General features: G+C 46.3%; 1 protein-coding gene across 8 annotated transcripts in view; it reads left to right on the forward strand.

Annotated features, from left to right (window-relative positions):
* The first annotated feature begins 1,336 nt into the window (after nt 1-1,336).
* The window catches only part of ILDR1 (immunoglobulin like domain containing receptor 1), a 44,702-nt gene continuing 23,437 nt past the window's right edge, over nt 1,337-22,601 (forward strand). For 2 of the 8 annotated variants that reach the window (XR_015724199.1, XM_087861589.1), the window contains exons 1-5: nt 1,339-1,612; nt 13,004-13,174; nt 14,475-14,624; nt 17,259-17,378; nt 17,648-17,794. Coding sequence is in view for 7 of the 8 variants with exons in the window: in XM_087861589.1 (XP_087717715.1) it covers nt 1,558-1,612; nt 13,004-13,174; nt 14,475-14,624; nt 17,259-17,378; nt 17,648-17,794 (643 nt within the window). In the remaining variant the exon portion in view is untranslated. Of the gene's footprint in view, nt 1,613-13,003; nt 13,175-14,474; nt 14,625-17,258; nt 17,379-17,647; nt 17,795-22,601 lie in introns of all 8 variants that reach the window. The other 6 variants (XM_087861590.1, XM_087861592.1, XM_087861588.1 and 3 more) reach the window with 5 other exon arrangements.

Here is a 22,601-nt window from a genome sequence, read left to right on the forward strand (position 1 = left end):
GGCCACACAAACCCCTCAAGGTCACAAACACTCAAATACATACAATGTTCCTGGGAGCAATATTCACAGTCTGGAGGGGGCTGGGGGAGCACCCCTCACATTATATCCTGCTTCAGCTGCTGTGCTGAGATCCCACTGTGGAAGGTCTAAAGGCCCCTGAACATACTGTACCATCTGCCTTTGGCCATGTACTACCTGAATTTACTTCCCACTTTCTTGAAGAGAAGAGGCTACAGGAAAAACATTTAAAGTGGAGAGGCCCAATTGGGGAACTAGAGGCCAGACTCAGGGGGAAGAGGGGAAACTGGGAGAAGGGACTGGGTTGACCTCTAACCAGTTTCAGGACAAGGATGTTCCTCTGGGAGGAAGTGAGATGGGGGACACCAGTAGCTCTAATGAAGAGCACCCTTCACAGCAGAGCAGGTCAGGAGATACACTTAAGAAAAATAATATTGCCTTCCAAGGGCAGTGATGAGAATGGGAGCTTCCTGAGGGGCAGAAACCATGTTTAATGCATCTTTATAATTTTTTTCTTGAGGAAAAAGATGGCGGCTGGGGGTGGGGGGGGAGGAGAGTACAATGAATAATCCCTAATAAGGGAGAAGTGTATAAAACAGCTTGCTATTTCCATTAACCAGTGTTTAGGTGACTTTCCAAGTTAATGTTGTTGGTTGGTTAGTTCCTGAAGGCAGGTGTGTTTTACCGCTCCTGGTGGGTTCCTGCCAAGAAAGGAGAGACTGGATTATATCCTAGTTGGCCTGGTGCAGAGACCTTGGGAGGGCTGAGTCAGTGAGGGGCTGCTGAGCTGCACTTCACGCAGGAGGGAAACTAAGAACAAGGAATACATCAACACTAACAATGCCTAACTATGAGTGGTGGCAGCAGGATTTTTTTCTTATCTCCAATAATTTATTTTTCTAACTTTTCTATAATAAGCATCTATGACTTCTATATTTGTGGAAAATTAAATCTATCTCGCTAGGTTATACTGTCCATCTTTAGTTTCTAGAAAACCTGAGCAGACATTATGTGCAAACTTCATATTCGTGTGTTTTTAGTGGGGAAAAAAAGGTTTTCCAAGCATGTATGAGGGAATGGAAAATACAACGTAGGAAATACACCCCAGAAAGTTATATCCACATAATTCTACAAAGAGGGGAAGAAGTCTGCTAGGGATAAGATTTCCCAAGAACTTCTGGGGGGAAAATGGTAACGTTCTCTATAGGTGTGGCAAGAGACAGGGTTCCAGCGAGACGAATTACCTGGCAGCCTGGGGAGGAGGCGGTGGCTGGTAGGAAAGGTGGCCCGGGTCCTCCGGGACGGGGGGCGGAGCAGGAAAGGGCGGCGCGTGGGGGGCGGGAGGCGGAGCCGCTCGCGCCCAGGTGGGGATGAGCCGGGGCCGTACCTGCTCGGGGACCGCGGCCGGCCCTCCCGCCGCCCAGCGCCGAGAGAGCGGACAGCGGAGGGATTCCCTGGAGAAGCGGTGCGTCCTGGGGCGGCCGCCGTTGAAGAGAGACGCAGTGCCCCTGAGCTGACAGGGGCCAGAGAGCGGCCGGCATGGGCCCCGAGCTGCCTGCGCCTTGGCTACTGCTCTTCACCTGGCTCCCGGCAGGTGAGCCTTGGGACAAAGTGGGTCTCACCCTGGGCCCGGGGAGACAGGAAGCCATTGTTGCCTGGCCTTGCAGAACTGGTCACAGGCAGGCCAGTGGAGGCCTGGGCCGCGCTCTGGCAGCTCTTGGCACAGGCGCCAGGAGGTGCGGGGACTGGCTCGAGTTTCTGCCTGTGGGAACCTGTTGTTTTCCTCTTTTATTAGCCCCGGCCCTTGCGAAACAGGTGCAAATAAGGAAGAAACCCAGAGCCTCTGGGCTTCCGTCCTGCAGTCTGTAGGCACTTTTTGGTCTCGAAAGCTGAACTGATAAACGTGGAAGCACCAGTCTTTTCGCCCCTCATTACTTTGCCCTTTCATCGGATGCTTGCTTTTAGGTTTTCAATATGGTGACAGAAATGCATTTATGTCGCTCCTGGGAGTTTATAACGTGTCCTCAGTGTCATGGGATGTTCGAAATGATTCCGAACCTGTTTTACAGGACTGAACCTTGCGTCTCTTTGCTCCTCATGTTCAGTGTCGTTTTTCTACTTTCTTTGTATCCACCCACTTTCCTAACTTTATCCCTTGTTCGTTCTCTTCCCATCAGGTGCCCAAACACCCACCCACCCCTCCCTTCTCTTAACCTTCCCACCGTCTCCTTCGGAAAGCATGGGTTGGTGTCTCAGTGTATCTCTTGGAAATGTGACAGGAGTACGTATCTGCAGGAGTAAAATCAGGTAGGAAAGGATAGCCGAGTGCCTGACTGTGCAGGACTTCCAGCCCTTTTCAGTTTGGGTGTAGGTGTGACCTTGCAAACAGAACGGTATGAGTTCCCTTGGAAATTTCATTTTACCATTCCCCACCCCCTCTTTTAGAAATAACTGCCCTCTCATCTCTAGGTTGTCAGTGGGAAGTCTGCTCAGTTTGCTCACAGACCAACCTGAGTCTTGCATTTTTCTGAGGGAAAAGATGTAATATGAAGGTGCGGGCAGAATTTCATTTTTACCAGCTTGATAGGACTTGAAGACAACTCGGATGTAACTAAATCTCATTCAGCAAGATTCTACAATAGTTTAAGCTTAATGCTGAGAATAAAAAACGGAGAATTGCAAAAGGGTGAGAAAACTGGAAAATCAGTATTCCTAAGATCCTCGGGCTCATGCCATTTTCTGCAAGATATGTGTCCTATCAGTTGTCTGAAGTTGACCAGGGTAGATGTTGGACACATGGTACACAAGGAAATGGACTAAACCTCACCTAAGCTGAAGTGCCTGAAATTCCACCAGAGCAGTTACCCGCTTAGACTGTGACAGCAAAATCCTAAACGTCCCAGCTTCTCACAGTCCTCTCTCCTTTGCCTTAGGTGTTTAGCTCAAATTCCACAGCAACTAGGTGTTTCTGAAGCTGCTCGAGCTGCCTTTTCAGGAAAATCGAGGTCTACTCCCACCTCTGCCCCTTAGCACCCCATCCCCAGATTAGGACTTTGTAGCCAGCCATCATCCAGGTCAATAGAATAAGAAAAGAAGCCTTACACACAAAGATCTTATTAGGATATAAACCCCAATCCTTAAATCATCAGCATAATGTTTTAAAGGCTATTTGATTCTTATGAAGAATATTGAACACTGAACATTTTTTCAAATACAGTGATTATGACCAAAGGGTATATTCTTATAGTAAGCAGATTGCTAAATGGACAGGGACTGTTGTTGTTTTTTTTAAGATTTTATTTATTTATTTGTTAGAGAGAGAGCACAAGCAGGGGGGGAAGCAGGCTCTTCACCTAGCAGGGAGCCTGATGCGGAACTCGATCCCAGGGTCCTGGGATCATGACCTGAGCTGAAGGCGGATGCTTACTGACTGAGCCACCCAGGCGCCCCTGGACAGGGACTTTAGAAAGTGGGGTTCCAATTGTTCAGGAAAGAGCCATGCAGTGTTAGTAGCACGATGCTGAAGTGGTAAAATTCTACAAACTGCCGTGTTTCCTGCCTTCTTTAACTAGAAACCTACCTGCATGACCTGCTTTAGAACCAGAGAATTCTGAATTCAAAAAAGTCCTAAGTGAACATCTAATCTCACTTTTATTTCATAGGTACAAAATTGACATTTCAGCTGTTCAGACTCCAACACTTTGAGAGGAAATAACTATTTGAGCAGATATTTTCCCCAAATGTGTTTAGGAAATGTAAAAAAAAAAAAAAAAAAAAAAAAAAGACGAAGGAAAAAAAAAAGCTGCATTCAGCTATTTAATGTGCATTTGGATTTTGCATCCTCAATGTTTGTGTGACTCTGGTCAACTTACTGAACTGCTGGAAGTCTGCAGTAAACCGGGATGATTATAGTACATATCTCAAGATTTTTGTGAGGATTAAGCGATATGAAGATTTTAAGGCACTTAAGATAGTGGCTGAAACAAAGTGAGGGCTTAATAAATGTTAACCTTGGTGATAACAATACTCATGATTTAGACCCAAGGGGGACTTTTTAGAGCTAACTTTAAAGAAACAATTTAAGTGTCCCCTCCTCCTCCTTCCCCTATAGCTAAGAAACTGCAGTTAATAGTAAGTCAGGTGGACTATCTGGAATTGGAATTCAGATTCTTTCTCTTACTAGCTGTGACTTCAGAGGAATTACTTCAATTCCCTTCATCTAGAAAACAGGTAAAATTCCTGACGAGCCCGTCACACTTCCCACCCTCCCATAAGGCCAATTTATGTTGGGGGGGTTAAGGTCAAGCACAGTATCTACAAAATGGTCATCACTCAGGAAATATTGGGTCCCTCCCCACCACCCCCACCTCTTTATTTTTAGACCAAACTTCCTAAAATTCTCTAAGATCAAACTGAAAATCAAGTTTCTTCTCTCACTTCCAGTATCTGCCAAAGCAGTGCTTTTCCTCAAACTTTTTTTTACATTTCTCACTAAGAAATACAGTTTATGTTGTAACATGTACACATATATAAGATTTATAAAACAAACAAAAATACACATACACACAAACCCATTACTATGCTGGATAAAAGAATAACAAATTGACATCACATATTATTTTAATAGCATTTAAATTAGTAGAAAATAGTCCCCAAATTAACATTAAATAGAAAAATCCAGTAAGTTGATTTTCTCAAGTTCTGCTGCAAATTGCATTATGAACTTTGGAAAACCCAAGAGTATGTTCATTTTGGTCCATCACCCTGTTATTTTCTGTTTCTAGAGAAGAGTTAACCCAGCTTCTGGTTAGCATCCAAGTTTCTGCAGTTGTAAAGTGTGGGCCATTAGTGGAAATATATCAGATTTGGATATTGGCTAGCTAGTCAGTGTGACCTGTGGCCCTGATGAAGCCTCTCAGGTCAGGGAGTCCTGGGAACTTACCACAGTCCCTGTGCTCTGAGCTGTGGAAAGATCACTTGTCAGAGTTTCGGTTTATTTGTTTTTGTACTTCTTCAAAGTGTCTTTATTTAAAAAGAAACTTTTAGCCCACAAATGATACTTGTTCCTTAAAACAAAACATCAAGATAATCTAAAGTAAGTACTGCAGCCTTTTCCATTATTGGCTCATGGTTCTGATTACCTCCAGCCAGCCTCAAAGTTTATTCCTGGAGTGAAATTTTAGTTTTCCACCCAAATGCTAAAAGGGTGTGTCTCATTGGGGCTTCTGTGAGTTTTTTTAAGATTATAGAGTGGAGTTAACTCACAGATTCACATAGCTCTCAACTTGTATCATTCTTCGGGAAATCAGCCAGCTGACTCCTAAGGGACACGATTCTTAGAGAGCATATAGGCCAGTAATTTTCCCTTGGTGGTGGGGATAAAGTGTGGAATCACGGTAAAGACTGAATGACATCTCAACCCCCAATGTAGTGGATAGGAAAGTGGAACTTCTCAGGCTAAGCGGGGTGTGGGTGGTGGATGGAAGCTGCCCACTCTGCTCCTTCCTTACCTCCATGGGGTCCCTGAAGTAGCTCCCCAGAATCCCAGGGCTCTGCTGAACTCAAGTACAAATCACACCAGTCCCTGTCTGTCTTCCCCTCTGGGCCAGTTTTGCAGATAAGGAAATCTGTGTCCAGGAAGGTCACAGCCTTAGGCTGACACCATGAAGTTAGTTTGAGAGCTGACACCAGAACCCTGGCATCCTCACTTTTAGTCCATGGCTCTTTCCCCTGTTTCATACCATGGAGCAAGTTTGTGTTGTCTAATTGAATCCTGGTATGCAGAAATAGAAATAGATTGCCTCCTGGATATCTAACTAAATGCTATTTATTAGCCAACAAGGATGCCGTGGAATAAGATGCTGGGTCATTGATGTACCGTCCGGCTGGGTTTCTTTCAGCACAGGACTGTATTATATCATGTCCTTGGGGAAGAAGTAAAATGGTGTGTTTTAAGAATTAAGAAGACTTTGATCATGTGTCCTCTTTCTCTCATCTTTCTTTTTTTAAAATTAAGATTATTTATTTATTTGAGAGACAGAGATAACGACAGAAATAGGAGAGAGAGCAGGAGCAAGGAGGAGAGGGAGAAGCAGCCTCCCCATTGAGCAGGGAGCCTGATGCGGGCCTTGATCTGAGGACCCTGGGATCATGACCTTAGCCAAAGGCAGATGCTTAACCGACTGAGACACCCAGGTGCCCCTCACATTTATTTCTGTAGTTTTCAACCTGTAAATCTTAGTGTAAGGTGGGGTCAGAGGAAGGCAGTTTTGACACTTTCTTCATTTCCCAAGCCCTATTAATCACCATGTTCTGTTTCTTAATCCCAGGATCTGCCCCCTCTTTTCTAATCCAGGTGATAAACCTCACACTAGCCTATTTTAAGCATCCTAACCATCTCCTTGCCTCGAGGCCTGCTACTGTCTCTGTCTCCTTCCAACCAGCCTTGACCCAGATGATAGGTTAACCTACCTGGGTTCATCTTTCCCACTTCACACTAATCCTCCAAGCACCTCTACTAGATCTCCATAGCTTTTAAGAATGCGTTAAAGCTCTTTGTTTGGATTTCAAGGCTCACTCATTCTGGCCCCACTCCTTCGGGTAGCCTTCTCCCCAGTGATCCGGGCGTGCTCCCGTACTCCCTCTCCATTGCCACACACTTTGTTTTTTTGTCTGGCCATGCTACAAATGGTTAACTTTATTTATTTTCTGTACTTTTAGAGTGCTTAAAATTTGCTCCAGGCAGTTTAGCCTGTCTTGTGTGAATTCTTTGTTCTTCTGTTCAGCAAATGTTTAATGCATGCCACGTACAAGGCATGCTGGCAAACACGAGCTGTGTGGCCTTACACCAGTTACTTAACCCCCCTGAGGATTTTTCTCATCTATGAAATGGAGATAAAATAAGGCTTATCTCATGGGTGTTTTACAAAGGTTAAATGAGATACTATATTAGAAAGCACCTGATACCATGGCTAACAACATAGCAAGTGCCCAGTACATATGTTTCCTCCCTAGCATGGCCACATGCTTAGCACCGCCCTGAGCCTCACGCTACGGAGTAGCGTACACCAGACCTTCGTTCAACATGGAATACATAGACGTAATTCCTCCTCTGCCCCAGCCCGCTTCTCTTTGTCCCCTTTCCCCATCTCCTAATTCTCTCGATCCCTTACTTCTGGTTCACACTCACAGCTACTCCTTCTTCCACTTGATCCTTTCATATTTGTACTGTTATCTAAGGAAATGTAACAAGTACCGATGGCAAATAGACTTGGGGAGATAGCTTGCTCAGACATAAACTCTGATAGGATTAAACTGTGTACTTTTTGTTAACCTGCTTAATGGAGCATAGGTGACTGGGTACATGAAAACACTCAAGAATTGAGACCTTCTCTCAGGAGTTAGCACTAAGCCACTGCCCCTTGCCTGGAAAGACCGTGCTCCTCCCACTGCCTGCCACTCCTCTCCAGGCAGGACCCTTCATGTGTAAAGGAGGGGAAATGCCATTCAGTCCCCTGAAAACAGTTCTTAGTTAAAACAAAATTAAAAAAAAAAGTTTTGTATCTATATCCCTGTGTTGTATGGATAAAATATTCTAGAAACTGTAAAACATCTTGCCCAATCTGATATGACACAGGGAAGACAGACTGAATAAAGAAATATACAAAGATATGCATGTGTTTGGAACACATAGCATTTAATTGTAAAGATAATCCTCTTTTGTTGGTATGTTTCCTTTCAACTTTAATATAGGACGTAGTCCCCACTCTGCACAGCAGTGTCGTCTTGGAAAGTACTTCATGGTAAGAATCAGAGAATCCTCTTCCACTTCCCTCCTTCCTAGGAGCTCGGATATCTCATCTGAAGTTAGTTTCCACCCTTAAATGACAGATTTCCCTCCCTCTTTCAGAGGAGACAACCTGAGTGGGTTTGCCAGGGGACAAAGTGACGAAGCTTTAAAAGCTTTTAATGCCAGTTTACATTTGTATCCTTTTAATTCTTTCAAAATACTTTTACATGCTGTTTTCAATTGACCTCAATCTCTAAGGCGGGCAAGATAAGTACAAATGATACAAGTAAGAGCTAATGTTTATTCAGTGGCTATTATGTCCCAGGCTCTTTGCTAAATGCCGGACATTTATTATCTCATTTAATCTTTACTACAACACTATCAGGGAAGTTTTTTTTTTTTTTTTTAAGATTTATTTTTTTTAATCCCCTCTTATTTATTTATTTATTTATTTATTTATTTATTTATTTATTTTTACATTCTTCGTTTAAATTCAAATTAGTTAACATATACTGTATTATTAGTTTCAGGGGTTGAATTTAGTGATTCATCAGTTGCATATAACACCCAGTGCTCATTACATCAAGTGCCCTCCTTAATACCCATCACCCACCCCCCCTCCAGCAACCCTCAGTTTGTTGCCTAGAATTAAGTGTCTCTTATGGTTTGCCTCCCTCTCTATTTTCATCTTATTTTATTTTTCCTCCCCTTCCCCTATGTTAATCTGTTTTGTTTCTTAAATTCCACATAGGACTGAAATCATATGGTATTTGTCTTTCTCTGATTGATTTATTTCACTTAGCATAATACACTCTTGTTCGATCCACATCATTGCAAAGGGCAAGATTTCATTCTTTTTGATGGCTGGGTAATATTCCGCCACACGCACGCACGCGCGCACACACACACATCTTCCTTATCCATTCATCTGTCAGTGGACATCTGGACTCTTTCTATATTTTGGCTCTTGTGGACATTGCTGCTATAAACATTGAAAGATTTGTTTATTTTAGAGAAAGAGAGCACATGCACGCATGCGTGTGAGTGGGGAAGGGGCAAAGGGAGAGGGAAACAAGCAGATTCCCCACTGAGCAGGGAACCCGATGCAGGGCTGGATTCCAGGACCCTGAGAGCATGACCTGAGCCAAAATCACAAGTCAGACACTTAACTGACTGAGCCACCCAGACACTCCTATCAGGGAAATATTATTATCATTCCAGCTTTGAATATAAAGAGGCAACCGTAGTTTGGAAGTAACTTGTCAGGTCTCTTAGCTGGTGGGGGAGTGGAGGCAGAATCTGAACTTAGGAAGTCAGTCTCCAGAATTGAAGTTTCAAAAAGAAAATGATCGAGATATTTAGGAAATCAGATGGCAGTTAGCTGAGGGGATGGAGATGCCACAGGATGAAGGACATTTAAGAATAGAAAGAGGTGCGCCTGGGTGGCTCAGTCGTTTAAGCATCTGACTCTTGATTTCAGTTCAGATCATGATCTCAGGGTTGTGAGATCGAGCCCCGAGCTTATGATTCTCTCTCTCCTTCTCCCTCTGCCCCTCCCCCCACCTCAAAAAAGAACAGAAAGAAAATATAAGAATTTGAAAACAGTTTAAAGAGCACAGATCCAAAAAGGACATCTACCTTGTTGAATCTGTTCCTCTTTTCAGCTCAGATTCTGCTGTTCCTAGTCTCTTCTTGAAGACTTTACCTGCGTAGTAGTGTGCATGCCCAATGTGGTTAGTTTTACTGAGAAGTCCAAGGCTAAAGGACAAGCAGGATGGGAGGGTTTTGCCTTTAAGATGGGCTGTCCTCCTCCCAATCTGGAAAATCCTCCTGCTTTTTGAGTCTAGCACCAAACTTCCACTTTGAAAGTCAAGCTTGCCTGCGTGGGAGAGATGAGGTTTACCCAAACCAGCAAAACCAAAACTCCAGCAAAACCAAATCCTGAAGCTGAGAGGGCTTGGCTTATTATCGTGTCTGAACCTTTGCCCATGTATATGAGCAGGACTGTTCCCACCCAGGGGGTTTTGTGAGGAGCATGGACCATGTGTGTACGTCACCTGGCACGCAGTAGATGCTGAGATCCAGAGCAATGGCTGAGACAAAGGGGGCGAGGTTTGCTGGTTGCTCAGTACCTTTTGTCCTGGGCCTCTTCCCCGCTCTTCTTGCAGAAGGCCAGGGGTAAAGGTCTGAGAGCTGGGCAGGTTGCTGTGGGGCTGGCAGACCCCCGGAGAACATGTGAGTAAGCTCAGTATGGTCAAAATCATGGGAACCTGACGTATTTCAGGGCTTGAAATTCACAGAGGGGATGAAATCAAAGAGAGGGTGAAGGAATAGTACCCAGGCAAAGCCAGTGCTGACGTTGGTAAAGGTGAGTCGTGTCACCGAAGGTGTGTATTGGCATAATAAAGGCATTCATGGAATGGGAGCTGAGGGAGGACTTGGTAATGAAGGTGATCACCCTTGTCCCCGTTCTCCTCCCTCAGAGTGTCAGATTCAGCAATCTTCAAAGCTCCCCCAGAGAAACTCCTTTCCAAATTCCTTTCTTTGACTCCCAGCAAACTTGCCCTCCTGCCCGATGTTCCACCTTTACACGAATAATGTTAACTACTGCCCTTTGAATGAATTGCTATGTATGTCTAATTACCATTCAGCAAAACAAAGAATATGTAGGTTATTAATCACAGTAGCAGAGTGACTGCTCTCAGTTGTCCCCTGGCTGTCCACTCCGATTATTTGCAGGCTAATGAGTACCAAACATTTTCCTTTATTTAGAGAAGAACCGGGCAGAGTGGAGAGAGCACTGCTCAGGGCGGGATCTTGACTCTGACCTCCTTAGAAAGTGAATGAACACAGACAAGCCACTCATCTTTTCCAGTCTCAGATTTGTGGTGTGCAAAAATGGCCCTGATTGTTTTCTCCCAGGGGTCATATTTGGTGTGTAAAAGAAAATATTTGAAAGTACGGTGTGAACATAAGATTTTGTTTAGACCATAAACGGGTGTTTTTATCTCTGTTCTAATCCATATATTTACCGAGCCAAATAAGCTAGTGTTGACAGTGCCATCCTTGTCATCGTCAAAAGCTTACCTGTAGTGACTTCTCTTTGGTTAAAGCTGTGTTGGGTGAAAACTCCAAGGTCTATTGCAGGTCAGTTCTGGAAAAAAGAAAGGGGGATGGTGAGAGTGAAGAAGCAAAAATAGTAAAGCAGATTACAAAACAATCCACGTTAGACTTGAGATGCTCATCACCGGCTCTTCCATTCTGATTGGACTAATTTCCAGGAATCTTACAGCTGGTAGAGGCAGAAGCTATTTTCCCCCCAAACTGCTCAAGGCTCATTTTCAAAATGATAATCTTTATAGCTGGATGAGGAAGTCAACAGTCTTCCTAAAAAAATCCACTTTTGCCCTAGTACTCTACAGAAAAGTCTTCCGTGATTACCCATTAACTAGAAATAGATGCTTCAGTGAGATCTAGACTCCACCTGGTCTCCCCACCCCCAGTCACCACCACCAGCCCCGCCTTATTTATCCCTCTGTTTCCCATAAAGCCAGGGGCTGGTTCCCTACAGGTTCCCCAAGTAGCTGCCCCTTCTTGAAAAGGGACTCTGCTCTCTCTTTCCTTCTGTCTTGAAACTGTTTCTCTGCCTTCGTCCTATTTTTCGTGTGTAATCTTCATCCTACCTGAGTGTTAGGGTCCAGCTTATATTTCTTTCTTCCATGATTCTTCCCTGTCCACAGGTCTCCCCCGCATTTCTGCAGACCCTCTGTCCAGCATGCTTGTCACAGGCCCATCCTTATTTCAGCCCAGCCCTGGAGACAGTTTGGGTCATTTCTGGGGGCAAGGGCCTGTCCTGAGCTGCACCCTGTTCTTTCTCTGTGGATGTGAGGAAAGTGGGTACATGTGCCCATCATAAGGCACGGCTTACTATCTTACAAGGGCTGTGTCCCGAACGTGAGGCAGGATCCAGAACTGTGTGGCCATGGTCTTTGAGCCAGGCCCACCCAGCTGCTGTGTAAGGGGTGAGGGCAGGAGCTAAATGTTTGTTTGTGGGAGTATCTCAGTCAAAACGGGAACACGGGAACATTCTAACATGTTGGTTATGTGTGGACCTCTGACCATGCCCTCTGTGCCACCGGGTTCCTCATCAAGGCAGACCTGGAGCTGCATGTTTGTAGCTTTGGAGGCTAGGGAGAGGGAGTTTCTAAAAAGACAAAAGAAAAATTCTTAATATCTTCAAGTCTTTCTTAATAAAATTTGTCACAGTCTGATCATTTTTATTTATTTCATGCTCAGGTTGGCCACCTGTCCTGCCAGTTTCTACTGTTAATGTATTCTTGGTCATACATCCCTTTATTTGTTCAACAAACATTTACTGGGCGCCAAGGAGGTGACAGGTCATGCTTTAGCAGTGAGTCAGTGACAGAGTCAGCTGGCCTTCTCAGGGCCTGCAGTCAGCTGGCCATCACCAAGGCGTGTGAAACGAGCTGCCTGGGGAGGGGGAAGGCACTTTGGGAAAACATGTGAGACCCCTCTCCCAGATTTGCAGTCAGGGAAGGCTTCTGGAGGAGGTGAGGGTGCGGCGGAAGACCTAAGGCATACATAGTAATTAGCCTCGTAAAGGGAATGGAGTGGTGGCTGGTGCTCTGGGAGACGGCTCCAGCCGAGAGGCCCACACGTGGGACGACCTCCAGAACATGGTGATCCTGACACGGGAAGGAATGAAGCAAGTTCAGGGCGGCTGACACCCTGAGTGTGAGGTGGGCCTGGAAGGGAGGTGGGGCAGCAGAGAGAGGCTAAAGGCAGACCTGACTGGCTTCATAGGCCTGTTGAACTTCCCTGGGGAAGTGGGGGAAACATTTTAAAGAAAGTAACATGAAAGCGATATATACATATATCGGCAAGCTCACTCTAGTACATACACCGCCTTCTTTTAACATAGTTTCTTATTGTTGTTGGATGTGTTAAGACCGGCGATGGATCACGAGATCCTGGCGAGTCATCCTTGCTCTTTCTCTCCCCCATCTCTCCCAGCGTGTCTGTGTGGTCCCTGCCTCCCCCTCTGCCTGCCGGCCCCTAACTAGTCAGCTAGTGTGTTTGCTTATTTGCATTGCTTTTATTATCCCCTGAACAGAAGTAGGTCACCTCCCAGAGGCATGGTCTGCCTTCAGCATTGTCTCCTGCTCTTGGCTGCAGGGTGCCTGTCCTTGCTGGTGACGGTCCAGCACACAGAGCGCTATGTCACCCTGTTTGCCTCCATCGTCCTCAAATGTGACTACACCACCTCCGCCCAGCTCCAGGACGTCGTGGTGACATGGCGCTTCAAGTCCTTCTGCAAGGACCCCATCTTTGACTACTACTCTGCATGTGAGTCCCTCCCCCCTCTGCCCACGTCCCTCCGTGAAGCATGGTTATTAGGTCATTGGAATTATTTAGGATCACAAATCCTCATGAGAGGGAGCCACAAAGGTCACTTAATGCAGTCTCCTCATTTTATAGATAAACAACCCAGAGAGATGAAGTAACTTATTTGAGGTCACAAACTATTTTATTTTAAGAATTATGTCCTACCTTGTTCTAAAAAAATATAGGCAGCTCAGACATTAAGTTTTTTAAAAGGCAGTGCCAGTCCCGCCTCCTGGCCCATTCTGGGTTCGTGCCGGCACCCTGAGATGAGTGTGCAGTCTGCCTCCATTCCCCTTCCCACCTGGGAATGTGGACAAGTAGCCCCCTACATCCCCCAGGACCCCGAGGAGTGGCCGTTTGTGAACCTCCCCCCGCCCGCCACCGCCACACTCCCTTTTGTGGCCAGCTTTCCTAGTGGCCGAAGAAACTCTCCCAGTGGGCAAGAGCCCACTGCTGCCCGGGAACACGTGCTCAGTGCTGCACAAACCGCACCCCCCCCCACGCTTAGCCAAGTCCTGCTTCTCAGTAGCAGCCGCCCCACTCATGTCAGCTGTCCTCCCTGGAACCAAGGTCTTTCTAGCTGCCTCTGTCAAGGAACAGAGAAACCCAGATCCTCACCATCAGCCCTGGACAATTAAGCTTGTAGAAATTTTAAGGGGTACAATAGACACCCTCTTTGTAGGAAGGAGGTGAGCTTCCTAAGGTGAAGAAAAAGGGGAGAGGCATCAGCTTTACCTCTTTTAGCCCTGACTAATGTCTTATAGCAAGAACCCCGATACCTAAATGTCTTAGTCACCCACTGGCGATGTCCCCAAAAGACACATCTCTGAATCAAGGCATGATTTCTGGGGGGTCACTCTTCACATAAAGTGAGAAGGGAGGAGAGCCGGGGTAGTGGGCACTTGCCACCAGCAAATGTATTATAAGGGCAGGTGGATGAACCCTATGGGAGCCAAAGCTGGGGTGACCAAAACTAAAGCAAGGGTAGTTGGAATGGGAGCTAGGGGCATGGAGCCAGGATTTGGAACTGATGGCCTTTTAGACGGGTCTGGATCTTGCTGCTCAATGGTAAAAATGCAGACTCCCAGATTCTTACTCCAGACCCACAGAATCAGAATGTTCAGGTTGAGCAAGATTCCCAGTAGACACATGAGCTCAGGATAAAAATGAGAAGCTTCACGGCTCCAGGCAACAGTAAGGGCACCCTTCTTCACGGGAATTCCCCATGGCTGTGTGACTTGGCTGTGTCCTCTTTCCTCAGCGTACCAGGCAGCTTTGTCCCTGGGCCAGGACCCATCCAATGACTGCAATGACAGCCAGCGGGAGGTTCGCATCGTGGCTCAGAGGCGGGGGCAGAGTGAGCCCGTGCTGGGGGTGGATTACCGGCAACGCAAGATCACCATCCAGAACCGTGAGTGCAGGGGAGGTGGCAGCGATCCCGGGGCGGCAAGAGGTGCAGACATCGGGCCTGGGCGGCTGAGTCATAGTGGGGATTTCCCTTTCTCTTCTTTCTTTCTTTCTTTCTTTCTTTCTTTCTTTCTTTCTTTCTTTTCTTTTCTTTTCTTTTCTTTTCTTTTCTTTTCTTTCTTTCTTTCTTTCTTTCTTTCTTTCTCTCTTTCTCTCTTTCTCTCTCTCTCTCTTTCTTTATTTCTTTTTCTTTCTCTCTTCCTTCCTTCCTTCCTTCCTTCTTTCCTTCCTCTCTTTCTCTCTCTCTCTTTCTTTCTCTCTCTCTCTCTTTCTTTTTTTGTTGTTATTTGTTTGTTTAAGGAAAGTGCCAGATACATAGAATGCTGTACCACCATCTGAAGTCACTCCCCCTGGAAACTGGTCTCTGGATGAGAAGGTGTCCTACAGCTTTGGCTAAAGGTCTGGGAGTGGGTGGTTTCTTTTGCTTTTTCATGGCCCCGGTGTGGCTCAGGGTTGTTTGCTCCCTCCCATAAATTGCTCTCAGGGCCTGCATGAACCCTAGGCCCCTGAGTTTCCCTCTGGCCACTCCTGTTGTACGTCTAAGGGGCTTCCAAGTAGATGGCTACCTGGAGACCATCATTGCCCATTGGTAGAGGAAAGAGCATTAGCCTTAGAATCTAAAGATCTGGCTGGGTCTCTTGTTGCTTCCACCTGCTAGCTCATGGGCCGTAGCAGACATTTTCTCTGGCCTCTGTTACCTCATCTGAAAGATGGACATAATCGTCTCTGTCTCCGTACACCGAAGTAAATATCAAATGTGATATTTCAGAGCTATGTGTAAAGCACATTCATTCTTTGTGCCTAGTACAGGGACTGGTGGTTAGAGCCCTCAGTCTTCAGTCAGACTCGGGTGTGGGTCCCCATTCTGCGCTTAAAGGGTATGTGAACTTGGGCAAGTCCCTTCAGTTTTTTTAGCCTCAATTTCTACAAAATGGGACTTGCCGTAGTACTACCGATCTCCTGGACAGTTGTCAGCATTAAGTGTGATGACTGCATAAAGCACTCGGCAAATATGAAGTGTGCAGTGAGCTTTGGTTATGATCACTGAGTGCACTTTTGGATAGATGGGCTGGGGCCCCACATTCCTACCTTGTAATCCAGGATTGCCACGATGGGTTATTGGCACAGAGTTCAGAACCTATTTCAATGAGCTTCATGTGCAGTGTTAAATAAATATTTGCTGATTAAAAGGGGAAAAAGAAGGGAGAATACGTGAAGCAGGCCACTCAGGGGACCTGTAGCAACAATGTGAGGAAATCAGTGAATGCTCTATGACCGTTTAAAGGTAGATCACTTAAAGGGAACCAATTTAACATTTGCTTCCAAATTTGTGTATAATACTTTGGCTGTAATATTTAAGTCTCCTTCTTTCACATGCGATCTCCGATTTCCCCAAGCCAGCCCATAAACTCTCGGCCTTAAGGAACATCTGTCCTTTTCTGGTCTCTAGGTACATTCTTAAAGTGGTTCTGTTTTTCCCAGAGCCTGCAGAATTAGCCTTCATCTGACTCCAAAGTTTAAAGTCTCTTTAACTGGCAAGTCTCCTTTACAGTTTTTGAAGGATGAAAGTCCCCACGGGTGACAGTCCCCACTTTTCTTTTTTTCTTATTTTGAGTAATACTATCCACTATGTCTACTCCCAGTCATGTTTGGATCAAACTCTGCTTCTCACTTATACTCATGGAAAAGCAGTATTTCCCCTTGGTTTTTATTTCTACCTCCGTACTTGTCCTGACTTCTGGAGCCCTTGTTTTCTGACACTTTCTGCTGGTGCGTGCATCATTTGAGATGACCGTGTCAAGTCAGTGCTTGGATTATTTAAAATATTAACATACCTGAATGTCCTCATTACTGTGACATCCCTAAAAAAATCTTTATGTGTCTAGTAAAAATTGGGGCAGATTTTTAATGCGCATTAACATTGAGAGAGAACTTCCTCCAAAGCATTTTTACCATTCTTCCAAGTCTGGGGTAAGCTTGTTTCTGGGAAAGGTAGTGTGTTTGGAAAATCATGGGTAGGAAAAAATCGTAGAGATTGACGCAGAAAGAGAAGGAAACAGAAGTTGAAGGTAGCTCCAGTGGTGCATGACCTTGCATTTTTGTTTCATTTCCTCAATGAATATTTTTTGACAAACAGATAATGAAGATAAGAATTATAGATGGGACTGCCATCTCTAATTTCATGTCCATGTGCACCTTTAAGAGAGGATAGGAAATCGTGCCTTTGTTCTGGATGGCCACATCCGTGACCCAAAGTTATATGACTGTGAGAGAAAGTTATATCCCTGGGAGGCAATGTAATGTGTACCTCACCCACTCGGAGAGCTGTGGTGGGAATGAAATGCGGTCATGTCCAAAAGCCATTCAGGGTACCTGGTAGGGCTCAATGAATGGTCAGTACTGTTTGGAGAAAGAGGAGGGTCTCAGTGAAAGGACTTTGAGGCCTTCCTCTCCTCTACGAGGGGCCCCCTTAGGTTGTGGAAGGACAGTGCTGGGTCTTTAAGCCCTAGGTCAGAAACCAGGTCAGAAACCCTCTCCTTTAACCCCTGGCACTTCCTCCCTTCCTCCCTCCCTGTAGGAGCAGATCTGGTGATTAATGAAGTGATGTGGTGGGACCATGGAGTGTATTATTGCACCATTGAGGCTCCCGGGGACACGTCAGGAGACCCAGATAAGGAGGTGAAGCTCATTGTCCTGCGTAAGTGCTGCTGCAGCTTTCTCTTTAGCACCCCCATCACTGTGACACTTCTACACACAGAAGAAAACAGAAGCAAGCAAGCCCAGGTTGTTGTTGGATTGCCAACCTCTGAAGGTCCCTTACCAAAGCTAAACTTTTTTTTTTTTCCACTATATTGATTGAACGTAACCTATAGGTCAAAAGCTGCATTTATTAGACCTCTAGAAAGTTAGGCCTGGAAGCATTCACCAGCATACTTAGTTAGCTTGCTCTTGGCGTCTCCCCTGCAGACTGGCTGACGGTGATCTTCATCGTTCTGGGCGCCCTCGTCCTGCTCCTGCTGATCGGGGTGTGTTGGTGCCAGTGCTGTCCTCAGTATTGCTGCTGCTACATCCGCTGCCCCTGCTGCCCTGGCCGCTGCTGCTGCCCTGAGGCAGGTGAGAGGGGACGGACGAGCAGGAGGATGGGGTGACTCTGCAGACTGTTGTCCCAGATAGATCCGCTTCACACACCAGGCCAAAACCTTGGGTCCTTCCCGGTTCTCCTCCGTGCCCTTCTCCCATCACAGGCTCAGAGGTCTTTGACCTCAGCCCAGAAAATGATGCTCCAGGAAGTTGTAGACCCAAGGGGGAAGACTTCTGCCTGTCTACATCTTAGCCTGTCTAAGGCCTCCTTCCAGTGGTTCTGCCCACTGACGGCATTTCCTCCTTATTCCCTGATAAGCCTGTGCTTGGTATTTGCTCCTAGCACTCACCTTGGTTGGACGCGGCGTGGCCGGAGTGGGTGGTTTGAATGTAGCAGTGAGAGAGGAGGCCACCCCTTAGAGATGACTTGAAAAGAACAGATAGAAGAGAAAGGTGTTAGAGCAGTGGTTCTTAAACTTAAGAATCACCTAGGGCTTGTTAAAACTTAGCTGCTGGCTCTACCTCCAGAGTTTCTGATGTAATTGTTTTTGGGTAGGCCTGAGAATTTGTATTCCCAGAAAGTTCTCAAGTGATGTGATGCTGCTGAACAGTGGGCCACACTTCGAGAACCTCTTTTTAGATGAAGGAAGGAGGTTTAGATGAAGGAGAGAGAGAGAGCAGAAGAACAGCTTCTTAATGTGATCTTTCTTTTGGCTGAAATTTGACCTTTTAAAACAGAATTATGACGTGTCCTAAAAAATTTGGTTGTGGAATGCCAATATTTTTTGTAGAAAATTATTCTATAAAAATCTTTTCTTAATAAATAGATGGAGTGGGATCAACTGCTTTAAATGGAAGGAGTTTTGTGTTCTTAAAATAACATTTTCCCCTGATGATGTAAGTAAAGTATTACATTGTAGAAAATTTGAGAAATTCAGAAAAATGTAAAGACTAATCTGAGCACTCAGAGATAATCACTCTTATCACTCTTACCAGTTTGGTTCATTTGAACAGAAATTTTTTTAAAAAAGAGATAAGGAATTACCTCTTAAGATAGAAACAAAACTTGATCTACGATGTCAAGAAGGTCAATGTCCTGTGTCTGGTTTCAGGCCTGTGTTCCAGGGTTGTTGTCTTACAGGAAAAGAGAACTAACTTTTATTGGATGTCTGCCATGCGTAGGCCCTTTGCATATATTTCCCTATATGAATCCTCACAACCCTAGAAGGCTGTATCATCACCACTTAACAGATGAGGGGACTGAAGGTCAGAGTGGTCACAGCTAGTAAGTAGCAGTGGCAGTATGGTCTTGAATCCGGATTCATCTGACTTATGAGTGCCTCAATTTCACACAGTAGAGGCTGCCACAGCCTTTATGTGGAGATTACAGTGGGCTTGGCAGAGATGCCAGATGACCTCCTTAAAGAGAGAAAAAATAGCAGAGAACTCAGTATTGGGCTGCGGACTCCCTACCTCTCGAGAGCCTCTGGCAGAGATGCCGTGGAGAAGTCACTGTCACTGGGTTGTAATATGCAGGAAGTGATGCGAAAATCACTCCCAAGATGCTTTCGTAGAATCCCTAGGTCCGTGGGGTACTAAAAACAGGCAGGACTGAGGATAAGGCCAACACAAATGATAAATGTACCCACTGTTTCGGTAAGCTGATAAACGGGTTCTGGGGGAGAGCGGTTTCTCCTAAGTGGTTAGAGTCATTTAGAAGAACTGGTAGCATAAAGAAATGCAGGCCACAAGTAAAGATCCCTGGACTTGAGCAAATGAGGTCACTTTCAGAGTGAGTCACTACGGCAGACTGTCCTGAGAATTCTGAGGACAAGAGGAGAGTACATGGACGGGGCAGAAGTTGTTAAGGAGAACTCTTGGGTGAGGAAAGGGGGGTGTATGATTGTTGGTTAGAATAAGATAACCCCAAGCATATTTGTAGGCAAAGGACCAAGGCCAGTAGGAAAGGAGTAAAGTGAAGCCTTATGAAGTGAGACTGAGCAGGTGGAACAGGTGGGAGTGACATGAGGCCTACAGAGAAAGGATTACCTTCAGAAAGGAACTGAAGCGCAGCCTGACCTCTGGAGAGAGAGAGAAAGTCATTAAAATGTGGGGGATGGTCCAAGTAGAAGGGAAGAAGCTGAGAGATCTCACACCAACCTGTCTCAATTTTGGCAAATCAAAATTCTAGAGGCGGAAGGGAGCTTGAGAGTGACGTCAGTGTTTCTTGACCTTCTCTGACCACAGCCCACCTCCCTAACTTGGTCCCACTTTCCAGTGAGTTAATAGAGGACCAGCGAGGAGAAAAATGAGAATGACACCACATTTTAGTAACCCTTGACAATTCACTTAGTACTGGTAAATGACCCACAGTAAACTCAAAGATGCAAGTCATTGAAGCTGGACCCTAGATCGGTTACTGGCCATCCTCCCCACAGAACCTCTAGGCATAGCTTGTAGTAGGCCACAGACCACACTGGGAATCTCTGATCTGTGCCACCCACCTCCCCATCCCCCTCACAGCTGAGGGAAGTAAGGCTAGAGAGACTTCAGCACAATCACACACAGCTTGTTGGTGGCAGATCGTGGACTAGACATAGGTCTCTCGATTCCATGCCCAGGGCTGGTTCCTCTTCCTCAACCAAGATGATGTCATCAGCTGAGAGTTCATGGGGAGGGGAAGTCATGAGAAGTGGGGAATGTTTAAACTGCTCTTGAGGAGGGAAGTGGGCTTGTGAGATCAGTCAAGGGAAGCCATGTTGGGGAGTGCTGTTCGAGTGAGGTCAGTTGTCTGGCTGTGCAGTCAGCACGGGGACCAGAAGCGAAAGCTGAAATGGTAAGAGTTCAAGCTCATGGGATTCTAGGAAGCGCCTAAGGATGTCACTAAAATGACTAGCCAGTCAAGTTAGAGGGGACTGGTTGTATGGGAAAAAGTGAAAGGACTGTGTGACTATGGGTCAAAAGAGGGTAAAGAATGAGTTCTGTAAGAGTGGAGAGGGGCTGGTAAGGGCTGGTAAGCAGTTACAGGCAAGTGCAGTTGGAAAGCTTTGGGCGCCGCGGACGATGCTGGCTGCGGGGAAGGAGAGGCTCAGGTCTCTGGAGGAGGGGGAGGTGTGTGCCAGCTCTGTCACGAAAGAGACGTCTCAAAGAATATGCCCCACGTTTTCCTCAGAAATGAAGATAAATATGCCTTTGGTGGTCTAGTCTCCAAATGTGTACTTTTGTTTCCTATGGGATCGAAGGCAAAAGAAGGGACTTATTATAACAATGTATTATGACAGTGAGAGCCTTCATTTAACCTCCACAACTTTAAGAAATAGGTATTTCTGTCCTTAGCTCACGGAGGAGGAGCCAGGGCCCAGAGACTCTGGAAATTCACTCAAAATCACACAGCTGGTACATGCTGGGATTCACGCTGAAGTCCGTCTGACCCTCAAAGCTTGTATTTAAGGAACCTTAACCCTGAGGACCATAGTTCTCAAAAGTTGTTGAGAATCCTCAATAGTCAACTCTAGTTGGGCTGCCTGCTTTAGTATTCAGGAGCTGGGGGAAAACACAGCTTGCACTAGACCGAAGGACGGTGCTTGGGAGTGGGATCTAGGAATCTGTATTTTTAACTCGCTCCTTAACATGGTCAAGGCAGACTTTACTCCACTGAGGTTCAGATATAACTTATTAGGAGTCTTTTGAGGCTTAGCTACTTTCTCCATGTCTCTTATTTTATTGCCTGATTCCCCGCTAGGCGAACAGCAGAAAACCCTGACATTCCCTTGGGACGCGAAGGCCAGGGAGAAGCTCAGGGCCCTGTTTTCCACTCCCATCTCAGCAGTTCCATTACATCAGGGAAAGGCGGGCCCCTGGGGGAAAGGGTGTGGCAGCTAAGAGAGCGGATGCAGTCATCTCTGGAGTATGGAAAATTTCACAGGAAAGCTCATGGAGGATCCGGAAGGGTCTCTAGGGAGTTATCTGTGCAGACGGTCCTGTTAGTTAAAAAAAGTCATTTGGGGAACAAGGAGTAAGCCCAACTTTCCCTTTGTCTACTGTGGAGTTGGGGGAGTAGGAGAAGGAAGTGGCCAGGATTCAGTTAGGGGGGTGGGGAGTGGGTAGGGTTGTTCCCAATGGAGTCAGATGCCCCAGGCCTTAGAGGCAGAGACTAGTGTGGAGTGGGTTCTGAAGTATGGAGCTGAGTTGGAGAGAAATAGAGCAAGGCCGTACCACTGTGGGAGGGGTTTGTTTTGTTTTGTTTTGTTTTGCTTCATCACAGAAGTAAAGGAGAGTCTGCGGACTCAGGGCTTTGGCAGGAGGAGCGCGGGCTTGCGCGTCAGAGAGGGACCTTGAACTGGGAAGTCAGCCTCTGTGCGCCGAGCTTCTCCATCTAATTCCCAATGAGAGACTGCTCTGAGGATTCCTTAGCTTACGCACAGTGACTGGCACATGGGTAGTAAGCAGGGCGTTCTGTGTGCCGATGGTGGCACGTGTAGGGAGCTGGGGAGGCAGCGGTGAGCCAGAGCGAGGAAAGCACGAGCGCGCGGAGGGGCTGGAGTGCTGTCTGCAGGAAGGTGTGGCAGCTGGGGGAGCCGCTCTGTTTGCATCTGATTTCCTCCAGGCTGGGCTGCGATGCAAGGTCAGGGCTGCGGCTCCGGGCATGTCTGAGGGCTCAGCTGCAACCACTTCTGGTTGTGCTGGAAGCGTGTTTCACACCGGAGCCACTGGGTCCAGATGGCCATTCAGCTGCTGGGCTCCGCAAATCCCCGACCCTTTGCGGCAGGGGCCAGATTGCCTGTCTTCTGCCGCTTGCACTGTGCCCGGAGTAAGCCTCGGGCAGAGCCCGGCTGCTTTA

This window comes from Ursus americanus, chromosome 4, assembly GCF_024610735.1.
Source record: "Ursus americanus isolate L20-20 chromosome 4, mUrsAme1.1.p, whole genome shotgun sequence".
Lineage (NCBI taxonomy): Eukaryota > Metazoa > Chordata > Mammalia > Carnivora > Ursidae > Ursus > Ursus americanus.